Source organism: Herpailurus yagouaroundi, unplaced genomic scaffold (assembly GCF_014898765.1).
Source record: "Herpailurus yagouaroundi ecotype Mexico unplaced genomic scaffold, PumYag 160, whole genome shotgun sequence".
Lineage (NCBI taxonomy): Eukaryota > Metazoa > Chordata > Mammalia > Carnivora > Felidae > Herpailurus > Herpailurus yagouaroundi.
This window is the reverse complement of record NW_024412401.1, coordinates 6,909,717-6,924,964: the sequence shown is the minus strand read 5'-3', so window position 1 is coordinate 6,924,964 and position 15,248 is coordinate 6,909,717. Positions and strand designations below refer to the sequence as shown.

At 40.8% G+C, this 15,248-nt stretch overlaps 1 protein-coding gene across 9 annotated transcripts in view; it reads right to left on the bottom strand.

The window, feature by feature from the left end:
- Nucleotides 1-15,248, bottom strand: part of ADAMTSL1 (ADAMTS like 1) — an 885,520-nt gene that overhangs the window by 142,071 nt on the left and 728,201 nt on the right. For all 9 annotated transcript variants that reach the window (XM_040481343.1, XM_040481342.1, XM_040481344.1 and 6 more), the window contains one exon: nucleotides 1,543-1,753. In XM_040481343.1, the coding sequence (XP_040337277.1) occupies nucleotides 1,543-1,753 (211 nt within the window). The remainder of the gene's footprint in view (nucleotides 1-1,542; nucleotides 1,754-15,248) is intronic.

Here is a 15,248-nt window from a genome sequence, read left to right as displayed (position 1 = left end):
ACACAGATATTTAAGCTCTAAAAGGAAGTAGTCAATATCTTTTTCCAGATGCTTTACATTTTAGAGTTTTGCTCACTGATTACTCTTTGATTCTTTGGGTGCTTTGTAAATCACAGTCCCAAGATGGGCAGAGAGAAGGAAGTGGCTTTGCCAAATGATGGTGGAAAAAGCATGGGAACGCATGGCAGTCTAGAAAAGGCAGCCCCCCCACCCCCGCTGCCTCCGCCCACCTTAGCACTAAGGCAAGGGTATATAAGCTGCAATGCTCTCTCCTCACTTGGGTAACCATATAATTTATCATTTTAATTGGGACACTTTTGAGAGGGAAAACTATTTTAGCAAAACTGGGATGCATGTCCCCCCTCACCTTTCAGGCTTACTTTTTGTGACCATTGTTGTCACTTTAAAGATATACCTGATATCCTCATGAATAAGAAATGCAAAATAAGATTCTATCCAAATAACCTAAAATTCCTCTGTTTTAAAGGCATGCAAAAAATTATTTAATTAAAATTTGATAAATATGTATTTTCAATAGAATATTATGGTATTTGTATTATTATAATGTATGCTTTAGAGTGGGGTTAGCAAACTTTTTCTGTAAAAGGACAGAGTAAATACTTTAGGTGTTGTGGACTAAATGGCCTCTGTCACAACCATGCAGTTCTGCCCTTCCAGTGCAAACACAGTCATAGACAATACATAAAAAAAGAAATGAGCATGGCTGTGTTCCAATAAAACTTTATTTATAATAACTGTCTATGAGATGGCCCTGGCTTTGGATGGCAGTTTGCAACCCCTATTGTTTTAAAAAACAATAGTTCTTAGAGCTTGGGAAAATTTTAAAAAGTCTGGAATTGGCTTGATTTCTAATCTTTTATTTTGGTAATTATTTTTTTTAAGGTTTATATATTTTGAGAGAGAGAGAGAGAGAGACAGCATGAGTGGGGGAGGGGCAGAGAGAGAGGGAGACAGAGAATCCCAAGCAGGCCTGGCACTGTCAGCACAGAGCCCAATGCTGGGCTGAAATTCACGAACCACGAGACCATGACCTGAACCGAAATCAAGAGCCAGACACAACCAACTGAGCCACCCAGGTGCCCCAGTAAGTAACTATATTTAAAAGAAAAAAAAAAAGAAAATTCATTGCCTAGGACCCTTACTTCCTAGAATTTTAAACAGTAAAAAACTAGAAAGGGCACAAATTCAGAACAAATGTAGCTTTATGGAAAACCTATCACACTGTCCTTATTTAAAAACTTTTTTTCTTAGCTTGGTGAAAACTCTGTTGTGCATACACTCAGTTTAACAGATGGGTCTTGAATTGCTGTTGGAGGACACTGGTGCAAAACCATAGAAAGAGGACAGTATTTATGATGAAAATATCTGGATTTGAATAAGGTTGAGGGACTACTAAGAAGGGAGGGAGGAACAGACCTGGAACCTTCCTTTAATGGGACAAAACTCCTTGAAGAGAGGGTTCCCTGTCCTGAATCAGAGCTGTACACACCAACTCCAAAACTGAGTAGCCCCAGAACTCACTGGCTGCCACTGTGCCGGGTCCCAGGCTGGGGGGCAGTTGAAGCGGTTACAAGCTTGCACTGTGCTGGGCTTGGGCTGACGACACAGCTCATCGGCCAGGATTACAGTTTCATTCATCTCTCTGGAAAGTAGGTGGGAGCAGAAGACATCTCTGGTCTGTAGGCCAACCCCACAGGTGAGACTGCATGGACTCCACTTGCCAATTTCCCACCTGGGAAGAAATCAGAGGAGATGAGGACACGCTTAGTACCTGTGCAGAGAACATCATGACGTCAAGTGTTGCTAATAGAGTAAAAATACATACCTGGGAATGTGGTAAGTTCCAGCATAAGATTGGCTAAGAATTCTATCCCAAGCCTAGAACCCATCCTCTCCTTGGTGCTCTAGAATTCTTTTACGATAAACAAAGTAGGTGATAAAATGGAACATCCATTTTTGCCCGTAAAATCACCAAGAATGGTTATAACTGAGTCTATTATGATAAAATATATAAATTTCATCAAAATGAGCAGAGGTATGATAGATATGACATAGGTTTGAGCACAGAAAGGCTTTGGGCACTACATCTTGAACAGTAGGTCTAGAAGAAGCTTTTCTGCTAATTTGCCTAGTCCCCATTCTTAGCAAGACTGAAAAATTTGTGTTTTTTTTTTTTTTTTTTTTTTTTTTTTGGCTTCAGAGTAAAAGGTCATTGGCTCCAACTTCCTTCAAGCTTCCATCACAGCATAGAAATGTCTCTGTCTTATGTATAAATATCATCACCACCTAGGACTGGAGAATGTAACAAAAATGAAGGTTGCTAAATAGATCAGTCTTCTTGAGGGGAACTAAGTGGAGAGAATGGCTCATTATCTGGAAGTAGAAGTCAAATACACACAGAGGAGTTGACTGCATAATTGGCCATTCCAAATGGCCAAGTCTTGCGAAGTACATTTACAGTGAGCTGCAGGCCTATAAAAACAATCCCATTCCATTTCCCTGTTGATGCAGCCTCCAAAATGGGAATGATAAGGAAAAGCTAAGTTGCCTGGGCTTGGAGTGGGAAGTGTTCTTTAATGATCAGTGTTAGAAAGTTCTATTTACAATGTGAGGCACAAAAATTCTACAAACAGGAGTTAGCCAAGAAAAGCATGGCAAGTAGGTCCTTAAGTAGCTAGGCCCTCCTGGCTTTTGTAGCTAGCCTTGAAAATCAGCTTAAAAACCTTTGGCCTTAATGTTTTTCATTAGACTGCAAAACTGAGTGCACACACTCTTTTTTTTTTTTTTTTAATTTTTTTTTCAACATTTATTTATTTTTGGGACAGAGAGAGACAGAGCATGAACGGGGGAGGGGCAGAGAGAGAGGGAGACACAGAACTCACGGACCGCGAGATCATGACCTGGCTGAAGTCGGACGCTTAACCGACTGCGCCACCCAGGCGCCCCGAGTGCACACTCTCTTAATCTCCTTCTGCTACTCTGATCTATAACTACCTTACCAGCTCCTATTTCCACTACCTCCTCTCATCTATCCTGTGTTTAATCTTGTACGTAGCAAACAACTTCATTATTCTCAGCTCATGCCCTCTGGTTCTCTAGTTCTGTCTTTACTCAAGCTGTTACTCTGAATTTAGAATACTTTTTGTCCTTTCCTGGTCCATCCTTTAAGATGTCTTCCATTTCTCTGTATCCAAATTTGACCCACGTTTAAAGGATTGTGCCCCTACCTGCTCCAGACACTGATCATTTTCCTAATTATATTACAGTTATTCTGCCTTAATGTTAAGGGCCCTATTGGAGTATACACCTATTGAAGGCAAGCTCTGTGAGTCCGTTTTGTATCACTCACAGTGTTCATTTTGGCCCCTTCTAGATAGTTAATGTACATGGTTCACAATTTCCTGATAAATGAACAAATAGAAGGGACTTACCAGCATAGTGGGCACTTTATACCCATTATCTCATTTAATTATCTCCAAAACAACATGAGATAGGCTCTACTGACTTCTCCCACTTTATATTTGAGGAAATCTGAAAATTCAAGATGTTGATTTGCCCCAAACCCATAATTAGTAAGTAGTGAATCCAGGATTCAAACTTGGGTGTGTCTGGCTCCAAAGTCTTAGTCCATTCTATTGTACCACGCTGTTTCCAGGGAATACTTTGAAAACTGTTCTATAAACATTCACAAAGTTTTAAATGAATGGAAGAGAGGCTGGATTGAATATGTATTTCTTTTAGATCCTTGTGTGAATTTCTATAAACTTATTTTTAGATTTCTAGTTTGGCTTAATTCCTAGCTTTAAAATGTTGTGTTTTAAAATATAGCCACACATTCTTTGCTGTCTCTCCCTTCTAAAGATGAAGCCTTGAGTTTGGGTTGAACTTACTGGCTCACTTGCAAGGAATAAGATTAAGCAGAAGTGATGCTATGTGACCTCCAAGGCTAACTCATGAAAAGGATATATTTTCCATTTGGCTCTCTCTCTCTTTGCTCACTCTGGGGTAAGTCAGCTGTCACGTCATGAGGACAGTCAGACATTCCTCACGAAAGTCCACATGCAAAGGAACTGAAGCTGCTCACCAAGAGTTGGCACCAACTTGCCAATCACATGAGTGAGCTACCTTGCCAGCATATCCAGTGGACTGGGTCTAGCTTCCAGACGATTGCAACTTCATAAGAGACCTTGAACTGCCTTTCCAAGCTTCTCCCAGATTCCTCACTCATTAAATGGTGAGAGATAATAAACACTTATTTTTGTTGTGAGCTACCAGGATTTAGGGAAATGTATTAGGCAACAATAGACAACTAATACAAGTACATACTCTCTCCTCTGAATATGTGTATGTTCATCAAAAGACATATATAAGAATATTCAAAGTGGCACTATTCATAATAGCTCTAATGGGGAATAATTCAAATGTCCATCAATAGCTGAGTGGATAAAAAATGATGATATATTTATACAATAACACAGAACAGTGAGAATAAACTTCAAAAAGAAGCAACGTGGATGAATCTCACAAACATAAAATTGAGTAAAGAAAGGCACAAAAGCAAAGTTCATACTATGCTGTCATTTATATGAAGTTCAAAACATAAAACGAATCTATGATGTTAAAATCAGGATGTAGTTCCCCTTGGTGGACGATAACTAGAAGAGGAGACTTGGGGGGAGGGATTCTGGGATGTTATCTTGATTTGGGTACTATGTCTGGATCCACTTCGAGAAAAATCACAAAGGCACGCATGTAGGATTTGTGCACTTTTCTCTATGTTTGTTAAGGTTCAAAAAAGGATGTCTTCCAGGGTACCTGGGTGGCTCCATTGGTTAAGCATCTGACTTCAGCTCAGGTCATGATCTCACAGTTTGTGGGTTCAAGTCCTGCATTGGGCTCTCTGCTGTCAGAGCACAGCGTGCTTTAGATCCTATGCCCCTTTCTCTCTCTCTCAAAAATAAATACACATCAAAAAAAGGGTGTTCCCCCCAATTTTCAGTAAAGTTCTAATATGTTGTGGCTATAAAACAAAATCCAACAACCGTGTTCAATGCTGATGACCACAATGTGTGTGTTTCACAAAGGAGCTGCCTACACAGTGAATGTTGTCCGAGGTTAAAACCTGTCCTAGTATGGACTCTGCCCTTCTAGTGCCCCCACTTATGCCTTCACCTCTGGAAGAAATTGGGTCACTGGGACCTTGAAGCAGAGGCCTTTTGGCAGCCATGAGGCCACTTCAACACTGTTCATCAAATCACAAAACAGACATATCTGCCTACCCATGATAAAAGTATATTACGTTTTCAAGGGAGGAGGTCAGCAGAAACTATTTGTGTATTAAGCACTTTGCTGATTCTGGGTTGAAAGTATTTGGATCAACTTAGGCCAAAGGGGAGGGGAAAGGAAAACAGAGATTCTCCCCCTATTTGTCTGTGTAGGGGCTACAATTGTGAGCCTTGGGTCTGGCCGGCTGCTTGCCTTCCAGCCTTCTGTGCCTTTGGCTGTTTCTGAGGGGGTGCTGCAGCCTTGGGGAGTCACCCTTGGGGTGGGATTGGCTGTGCCTTGCAGCCTGTGAGGCACTTACAGGCCTTGCTGAGATTCTGGGGCCTGGCTTCCCCACAAGCCCAGCGATGCGAGGAGGCAGCCGCTCAGAGGATAGGGCATTATGCTTTTCCCCTCACATTGCCTGGTTGACATTTACTCATCTCTGTCTTCGCTGACAATGTTACTTCCTCAGGGATGGATCCCTCAACTGGGTAAAATTCGCCTACTATATAGTCTCATTGCTACCTCCCCCTCTGGAAATTATCAACACTCACAAAAATTTATGGTGGTAAGAACACAATATCCTCTTAACAAAATTTTAAGTGTACAATACAGTATTGTTGACTATAGACACAATGTTGTACAGCAGATCTCTAGAATTTACTCCTCTTGCTTAACTTTATGCCTATTGGTGAGTAACTCCTCCTTTCTCCCCTCATCCAGCCTCTGGGAGCCACCATCCATTCTTTGATTCTATGATTTGACTGTTTTAGATATCACATGCAAGTGGAATCATGCAGTATTGTACTCATGTAACTGGCTTATTTCACTTAGCATTATATTCTTGACGTTCATCCATATTGTTACACATTGAAGACTTTCCTTCTTTTTAAAGGCTGAGTAGTATTTTTTTGTATGTATAAACCACATTTTCTTTATCCATTCATCTGCTGAAGAACATTTAGATTATTTCCACGTGTTGCCTATTGTGAATAGTGCTGCAGTGAACACAGGGGTGCTAATATCTCGTTGAGATCCTGACTTCAGTTCTTTTAGATAAATACCCAGAAATGGGGTTGCTGGATTATGTAGTAGTTCTATTTTTAATTTTTTTCAGGAACCACTATACTGTCATCCATAGTGGCTATACCATTTTGCATTCCTACTCAACAATACACAAGGGTTCCAATTTCTCCACATCCTTGTCAACACTGTGGTCCTTTGTTTTATTGATAATAGCCATCCAGACAGGTATGAGGTGATATCTCATTGTGGTTTCAATTTGCATTTTCTGATGATTAGTGATGTTGAGCATTTTTCATACACTGTTGGCCATTGATATGTCTTTTTTTGGAGAGATGTCTTTCAAGTCTTTAGCCCATTTTAAATTAGGTTATTAGCCTGCCTTTTTTTTTTTTTTGCTATTGAGTTGTAGGAGTTCCTCCTATATTATGGAGATTAGCTTTTTATCATATATATGGTTTATAATTTTTTCTCATTATTCTGTTGAATGTTTTCTTTGCTATGCTCAATGCACCTATAATCTGACTACCCTGCTCCACTGTTACCTTGATGAGAGCATGGGGCAATGTCTGTTTTGGTTTAGCACTTTAGATTGAATTGTGTGTTGGAGTCCTAACCCCCAGTAACTCAGAACATGACGTTATTTAGAAGTAGGGTGATTACAGATATAATCACTTAAGATAAAATCATACTAGAGTAGGGTGGGCTCTTATTCCAGTATGAATGGTGTCCTCATAAGAAAGGAGAGAGACATTCAAGGAGAATGTCATGTAATGATAGAGACAGAAACTGCAGTGATGCTTCTACAAGCCAAGGGATGTCAAAGATTGCCAGCAGACACCAGAAGCTAGAAGAGGCAAGGAAGGATTCACCTCCCAGGTTTTGGAAGGAGCATGGTCGAGTTAACACCTTCATCCCTGCCTCCAGAACTGTGAGAGAATACATTTCTATTGTTTTATGTCACCCTGTTTGTGGTACTGTGTTATGGCAACCCCAGGACATGAGTATGTCACTGTAATCACTGTATCTAGCGTGATGCCTAGAACATAGATGTTCAATAAATGGGAAGTGACACAAACTGAGTAGAGCCCCAGTGAACTGTGTGTGCTTGGTTTAGTCACTCGGCTGGTTAACCATTTCAGCTCTGTCCACTGAACAACTGTCAGCAGCCATTGCAAAGTCCCCAAAGCCTTGAACACAAAATTTTCTTCAGTGTGGTGCAAATTGTTTGGTGACAGCACTGGATCGGAACTGACATAATGCCTTTATAGGTTGCATCCCACTTAGTGTAAATATTTATATACTTTACTGCAGCAGTGTTAGCCTGTTGGATTATGGCATTTCCCCCCAGAATTTACTAGGGGTAATAATACATAATTTATGTTATAGTAACCCTAACATATTTCTAAAGTAGAAAAAAAATCTGAATTCTAAAACACATCTGCCCCACTGGTTTTGGCTAAAGAATCCTGACTCTATAAGGATACACATGATCACTATGGTTTCCTTCAGCTTCTAGGCTTCAGGTGTTTAGCTTCATGGTTAGGCGCTGCGCCAAAATGTTATTGAGAACTCTGGTTCCTCTAGCATTCTCTTTCCATTCTGCTTTTTTTTCTCTCTCTGGCCTTCTTCTCCATATTCCTGTGCTTTTTGTCAAAACCTGCTTGAAGAGGAGGCTTGGGAGCTGACAGATCACAGCTGATGCTCTGTAGCTTCAGGCTGGACCTTGTCCAGCTCCTGAGTAACTGACTCCTGACCAAGAGTAGTCAGGAGACAGAAAGCTACCTTCCACCCCTCAGGGCTGGGATTAGTCTTTTTGCCCTCTGCCCCACATCAGATATACTTGGGTTGGCCTGTGTTTATAATTGGATTTTAAAGTTTAGCCTTGGTTTCCCAATTCTCACTTTGTTTCCCTCATGTGCTGGAGTTCTGCCCAACATCTGGCCTACTGCATTCTGATCCTGTCACCCTGCCTGGATCTGGCTAGCCTCTTGCCTTGGCCTAGGCAGAGACCCTTAGCCATGGCCATAAGCCATGATGTGACAGCAATCTGTCTGACTTCACACATTATGGCCAATAACAATAGTAATTCTAACATTTATGCAGAACTTGCAATGAGTCAGGTACTGTGGCTAGTTGTTTTCAATGCACTCTCTCCTATAATCTTCTCCACAGCCCTGTGAGGTAGGTAGTATTATTTTATGCATTTTAGCACCAAGGAGCTGAGGTCTAGAGAACTTAAATGATTAATTAGTCATGGCTTAGAATGTCTAATTCTAAGATCAATTCCACATGCATCACATCCAAGTTTACCATGACTTAGACATAAGTTCTGAGAATGGGGCTGCTCCTATCACAGAGGCCAGCACTGTGGATTTATAAGCTTCAACTTTGTATCATCCCAGTCTCTTTCACGGAGGTCCTGGCAGGACTTGGGGCAAAGCTTACCCAAGATGTGTGATACATATACAAAGTCACTTATTATTCACATCAACCCTATGAATAAAGTACTGTAAGTTACCCCATTTTACAGGGTGACATAACAGAGGTTTTAAAAGGTCAGGTAACATATCCAAAGTAACACAGCTAGTAAATAAGAAAATCAGGATTCAAACCCAGAGAGCCTGGCTCCTGCATGCCTAAATACTATATTGTACTGCCTCTTAGGGTGAGAATGATGAATACAGCAATTCAAACTGGATCCAAGATACAAATTCCAGGATTCCTGGTGCTTACAAGTTCAGAAATGACAACTGACAAAATGACCTATCTATTCTTAAAAAATAGAAAACAACACACTGATGCCACCCAAGGTTATGAATACACTTGGAGTTGTTATTTCAGTAGAGCAGCAGTGGTACTTGGCAGCAAATGGGCAAAGGCTGAGTGTGGTCCCCCCCAAGGATATGTTTGTTTTTTTGTAAAGGTGGCCATCAGAGATAATGTGGGCAAAGACCCATGGTGGTTGGCATTTCTTAGTAGCTTGTGTTTGTATTAGCTATATAAAAGGAGGAATTTTTGCCTTCTTTTGGACAAGAGCTCATTATGTGAGTTGCCAACATTTTTCTCCTGTACTATTTCAGAAAAGGTAATGGCCATCGCCTCCAGCAACTCATTGTTGGTTGCTGGTATGAACACACATAATTTCTAAAGGTAGACTCTCTACACCCCAATCTGTGTCCTAAGAATCTTCTCTTACCCTGATTTTTTGCAGCAAAGTAGGGCTTATTTCTTTATTCAAAATTTAAAGATGCAGTTATTGAGACGTACAACACCATTGGAAATTCCAATTATTTGTTAGAAGCTTTCTTTAAACTTGTGTGTAATCCTCCAACTTGACATTTCTATTTAACATTTCTATCATATGATGGGGCCCCTGGGTGGTTCAGTCGGTTAAGCGTCCAACTTCAGCTCAGATCATGGCCTCACAGTTTGTGAGTTCGAGCCCCACATAAGGCTCTGTGCTGACAGCTCAGAGCCTGGAGCCTGCTTCAGATTCTGTGTCTCCCTTTCTCTTTGCCCCTTCCCTGCTTGTGCTCTCTCTTTCAAAAATAAATAAATGTTAAAAGTTAAAAAAAACACAAAAAACATTTCTATCATATGATATTTTAAAAGCCTCCCAAAGATATCTCTTTCCTTTAGAATGTCTCTGAGGTCAGGAGGTAGAAAGCAATCAAGCAATAATAAATCAGACACATGGAACATGTCCAGCTCTAGAAAGCCTAAGGTAGGGCAAAGAAACCTCTTTTTCCAACTGGAACACTGTCTAGGATCCTTTGTTCCCTCAAGGTTTTCGAACTATTACTGATGGCTCCCAATTTATCCCTGTATCTCCCAGTTTCCAATTTATTCACAGCCCAGTGCTTCAAAATGTGACTTTACTTCCTCTGCTTAAAAAACTTCCATTGGAGTCTGAGCTGAGCTTTCAGCCCAGTATATCTAGGGCTCAGCTTTGGTCCAGTGGACCCAGTGGGGGTGAGGGGGCACTATGTGGCTGGACCTGAACTTTTTTTTTTTTTCCAACGTTTATTTATTTTTGGGACAGAGAGAGACAGAGCATGAACGGGCGAGGGGCAGAGAGAGAGGGAGACACAGAATCGGAAACAGGCTCTAGGCTCTGAGCCATCAGCCCAGAGCCCGACGCGGGGCTCGAACTCACGGACCGCGAGATCGTGACCTGGCTGAAGTCGGACGCTTAACCGACTGCGCCACCCAGGCGCCCCTGGACCTGAACTTTTTAACTGGCTCCCTCCCTGACCCCCAACTTCTTTCCTTCTTCTCCTTTGTAGGGGCTCAATTTTAGCCTGAGGCTTGGTGAGGGGTAGTCCACTGGCATGTGACAGGGCTCAGTATTGGGCCAGGATATCTGGAGATCAGACATACAGGGAAGATTGAACAAATACATAAATACATGAAGGTGAATGGGATCCAGATTTCTTACCGTCAGAGAAAGGAGTTACAGATATGGAAAGTGGGAAGACTAGAATAAACCTTATGGAATTGGATTGCTATTGAAAACAGTGTGAACTCATGGTTTTTAACAGATTGACAGGTACCTAGATAGAGTCATATCAATAGATATAAATGAATGTATATAAATACGCATAATGTATACAATATTTCGTAGACCTCTCTACTGAGAGGCCTAGAGGCAATGACATTTCAGTAAAATCAAGTACATCAAGTGCCCAGATTTTGGATTCTAAACAGCATTCTCTACTAAGGAATCTGTTCCTGTAGAAATGGCTGTGGGGCAGGGGCAGTGAAAATAAAAAATGAGCCTGGAACATCTTGTTGTGTCAGAAAACTGGGAAGTGCTCAAAGAATGATGGAGTAAATGTCAAAAGGATACAGAAGCCAGTATGAAGGGGCTCCCACTGGCCATGTCTGGGATGATTTGATAGTAATGGGTTTTAATCCTTTGAGTAAAATAGAAATTTACAAATAAATAAATAAGAAAGCTCTATCTTGCAGAATGCCTATTAAAAATCTAGATTATTAATAATAAAATAAGATTAATAATTTAGAAGATAGAATTTAGAAAGTCATCATTTGTCAACCATAATAATAACTGATACAGGCAAGAGCCATCAATGAATACTAATGCTGGTAGGTAAAAGGTTGATGAGGAATTTACTTAGCTTTAGATTATCTTCCCATAAAAATACTTACTTGCTACTAATAATAAATGCAATGTACTTATTAATCTTACAGTGGAAAACCTGGCTGACATCATCTTAACCAAGTAATGAGTTAACATCATCAGCAATGAATGCAGCACAACATCATTCATTGTATCCTGATACAATGCACTAAAAAAAATATAGCATACTTCTGTTAAAAATTCACGAATCATGAAGAGACATCAAGCAAACTCAAAGAGAGTGACATTTTACAAAGTAAAATGCCCTATAGTCTTCAAAACTATCTAGACTATGAAAGACAAGAAAAGGCTGCCCCAGATTTAAGGAGTCTAGAAAGAAATGACAACCCAGTGTATAACAGGTAACCCTGGATCAGATCTTGTACCTAAAAAGGACATTGTTGGGACAGCTGGCAAAAGCTGAACAGAGTCTGTGAATGAGATGGTGACACTGAATTAGTGTCATTTCTTGGTTTTGAAAGTTACACTGTGGTTATTTATGACAGCATCCTTGTACGTAGGTAGTAACACTGAAGGATTAAAATGCAATGGTGTATTCCCTGAAATTATTCTCAAAAGCCCCCAAAATGTTAATGACTACAGAAATGAGGAAATGGTATAAGAGAGCTCTGTGTGCTAATTTTGTAACTTTAAAAAAAATAAAATGATTTCAAAATAAAACTTATAGAAAAATTCCATTGGCTCCCTGTTATCTACAAGAAAGGGTTCAATTCCTTGACTGGCCTATAGTGTGCTTCACAGAGGAGTTTGAATATACCTTTCTGGTTTAATCCCAGGTCACCCCTACACTCACCCTTGCTGAATACCCATCTTCTCTGGCTTGCAAACTCTTCTGACTCTCAGGTTAGATTCCAAACATAACCCGCCTCTGAAAACTTTTCTGATATCTGTCCCATGAGGCAGAGCTAGACCTTTCCCTCTGCAGCATGCTACCGTCTCTTTCCTCCTAATGGCATTTTTTTCTTCCCTCAAACTCCCCTTCATTACACTGTAGGTATGTGTCTACATGTCCATCTCTTTCACTAGACTCTGCATTCCACAAAGGTACAATGGCCATGAGCTATTCATCTTAGTATCTCCAGCACCCACCGCAGTGCCTGGCATGTTGTAGATGCTCAGGGTGGCAGTGTGGCATAACATAGATCTTGGGCTCTGGAAGTGGATTATCTATGAAGGAACTTTACTCTGCCACTCTCTAAATGCCCAGCCTTGGGTAAGTTACTTAACAATGTACTCATATTTAAAAAGACATGGGGCGCCTGGGTGGCGCAGTCGGTTGAGCGTCCGACTTCAGCCAGGTCACAATCTCGCGGTCCGTGAGTTCGAGCCCCGCGTCGGGCTCTGGGCTGATGGCTCGGAGCCTGGAGCCTGTTTCCGATTCTGTGTCTCCCTCTCTCTCTGCCCCTCCCTCGTTCATGCTCTGTCTCTCTCTGTCCCAAAAATAAATAAACGTTGAAAAAAAATTAAAAAAAAAAAAAAAAGACAATAATAGTGATAGCCACTTCGAAGGGTTGTTATGAGGTTTAAATGAGAAGATCTATGAAAAGAGCTTAGCACAGAGGCATCGCTTAAGGGCTCTATAAATATTAGCTTACATGAACTGGGTGCTCAGTAAATATTTGTTAAATGTAAGGATGATTATTGCAAGGATAGAAATTAAATGAGTAGAGTGATAATTCTTCCTGGAGTCAATCAGGAGTGAGATAAAGTAGCCATACATTATGGAGACTGAGGGAAAGGCTGTCTATGACCTGCCCACATTAACTTCTCATTCAAGCATTCATTGCTCAGCACTAGGACAGATACAGAAGTGGGAAACATGCTCATGCCCTTCGGCATGCTTTTGGCAAAGGTGGAGAGAACCAATGGATGCCCAGGAGACATAGCAACGTTAGGTTATAGCAATGAGCTAATTGCTAAACGATTTGGCTAAACCATGAGTACTGCAGAGTTTCAGAAGACAGGCTACAGTGGAGCTCATGACCATTTAATGTTTATATGGCTGATTGCAATTCACAAAGCCTGTTCATCTATGTTATCTTCCCTGATCCTCCTATCTCGGAAGTACCCAAGGCAGGCATTCCCATATCCATTTCATAGATAAACAAGCTGAGACTTAAAGAAACAAGTGATTTCCCCAAAGCTTAGAAGGGAACTCAACTCACTCCTTCTGCCCTGCTAAGTCTCTAAGGGCAGAGGAGGGGATTATGAAGGGGTGAAGGGCAAGCTAGATAGAATTAGAAAAACAATTACATGCCATAGCAGATGGATGTGCTACCTTCATGTACAACCTCTGTATTTTAGAAAACTCCTTCAAGTGGTCTAGGAAAAGATAAATGAAAAGATCAGTGGAGGTGTTAGACAATAGAGGGGAAAAATATGTTTGAAGGCCAAAAAATAACCCAAAGCGTATATGATAAATAGCACCATGAGGAGCAGGGCTCTCTGTAAGAGGGTAGCTTTCACAGATCAGCAAACAGGAGGTACAACCACACTTCTCTTCGAAGTCAGCTGGTTTGGCATGAGGGTTCGGCTCCATAAAAATATTTATAATCAGGATTACCAAACACCTGAGATGGCAAAGCACTCATTTCCACGGGCAAACAGTGTGGTCAAGGAGAGTTTGACCAGGAGAGTTTTAGCCAGGAGAGTTTGCCTTACCTCCCAAATCATTGTTTAAAAAAATAAAAAAATAAAATAAAGATTATCAACATTGCAAATAACTCTAGTCAAGGCTTCTTTGCTTTTTGTTTTTAATTAATGAATAGCGTTTAAAAAATGGCACTTGCAGCAACATACAGATTTACGATCTCATTACTAGCATGCCATTTGCTTTAAACCTACCCCCTTCACGGAGCATATCAAACTGCAAATGACACCAAAACTAGGCCCAATTGTACAGAGTGTCTTCCCTCCCACACCCCCAACACTTCTCTATGACATTCCATGTCCAAGAAATGCCCATGTGCCTGTTTACCAACAGGCAGCTTGATTTAAATAAAACATCTAAATTCTGCTTCCCGTTTTCTGCTCACCCTGTCATCTGGGTGGCAGCACATTACAGTGAGATAGAATTTCTCCTGGCTATTATAACTCACATAGGAGCTTCCTGAGAAATGGGTTGGAAGGGTCGGTAATCCGCAAAATCACTTCTGCCCTTGGGAGTTTGAGATTTTAGTTGGCTTGTTTAGAATTCTAGGTGGAAATTTTCTACTAAAAATAGTTGCAGGGCTTTTCTCCCTGTGGTCAGATCGGAGAAGGATTTACTTAGATCATAAACACAAATGTCATTTTGTTTGTTTTCTTTTTCTTCCTCTGTCTTTTGGTTTTTATTATTTTTTTCTCACTTTTATCTTAATTGCTTAGCATCCTCACACTGAAGATCTTCCACTAGACGAACTCTTCCTTTTCCAGATTACCTGCCTCAAACAGAGTGAGCTTCCTCCAAACTTAACCACACGTCGGCTTCCTGATGCACCATTTTCCCTTTTCACATCTGTGAATTTGCTTCCAACTTCTGCCTGGAATGCTGTCCATGTTCCTACTTCAAGGTCTGATTCAAGCCCTTCTTCTTTGGGGTAGGTTTCTGTCCCATTCCAACCCATATCAACTGGATCCTCTTTGCAACCCTAGCTGATTTGCTGTCATTTGGCCCTTGTTTACAATAAACAACACTAGCGTTGTGTTATAAGAACACTAGTTCTTATATTAGTGTTATAAGAACCCCCAAGAAGGTGGGGCATCTTATTTGAGGTAATTCTATGTTTTTCTCTAG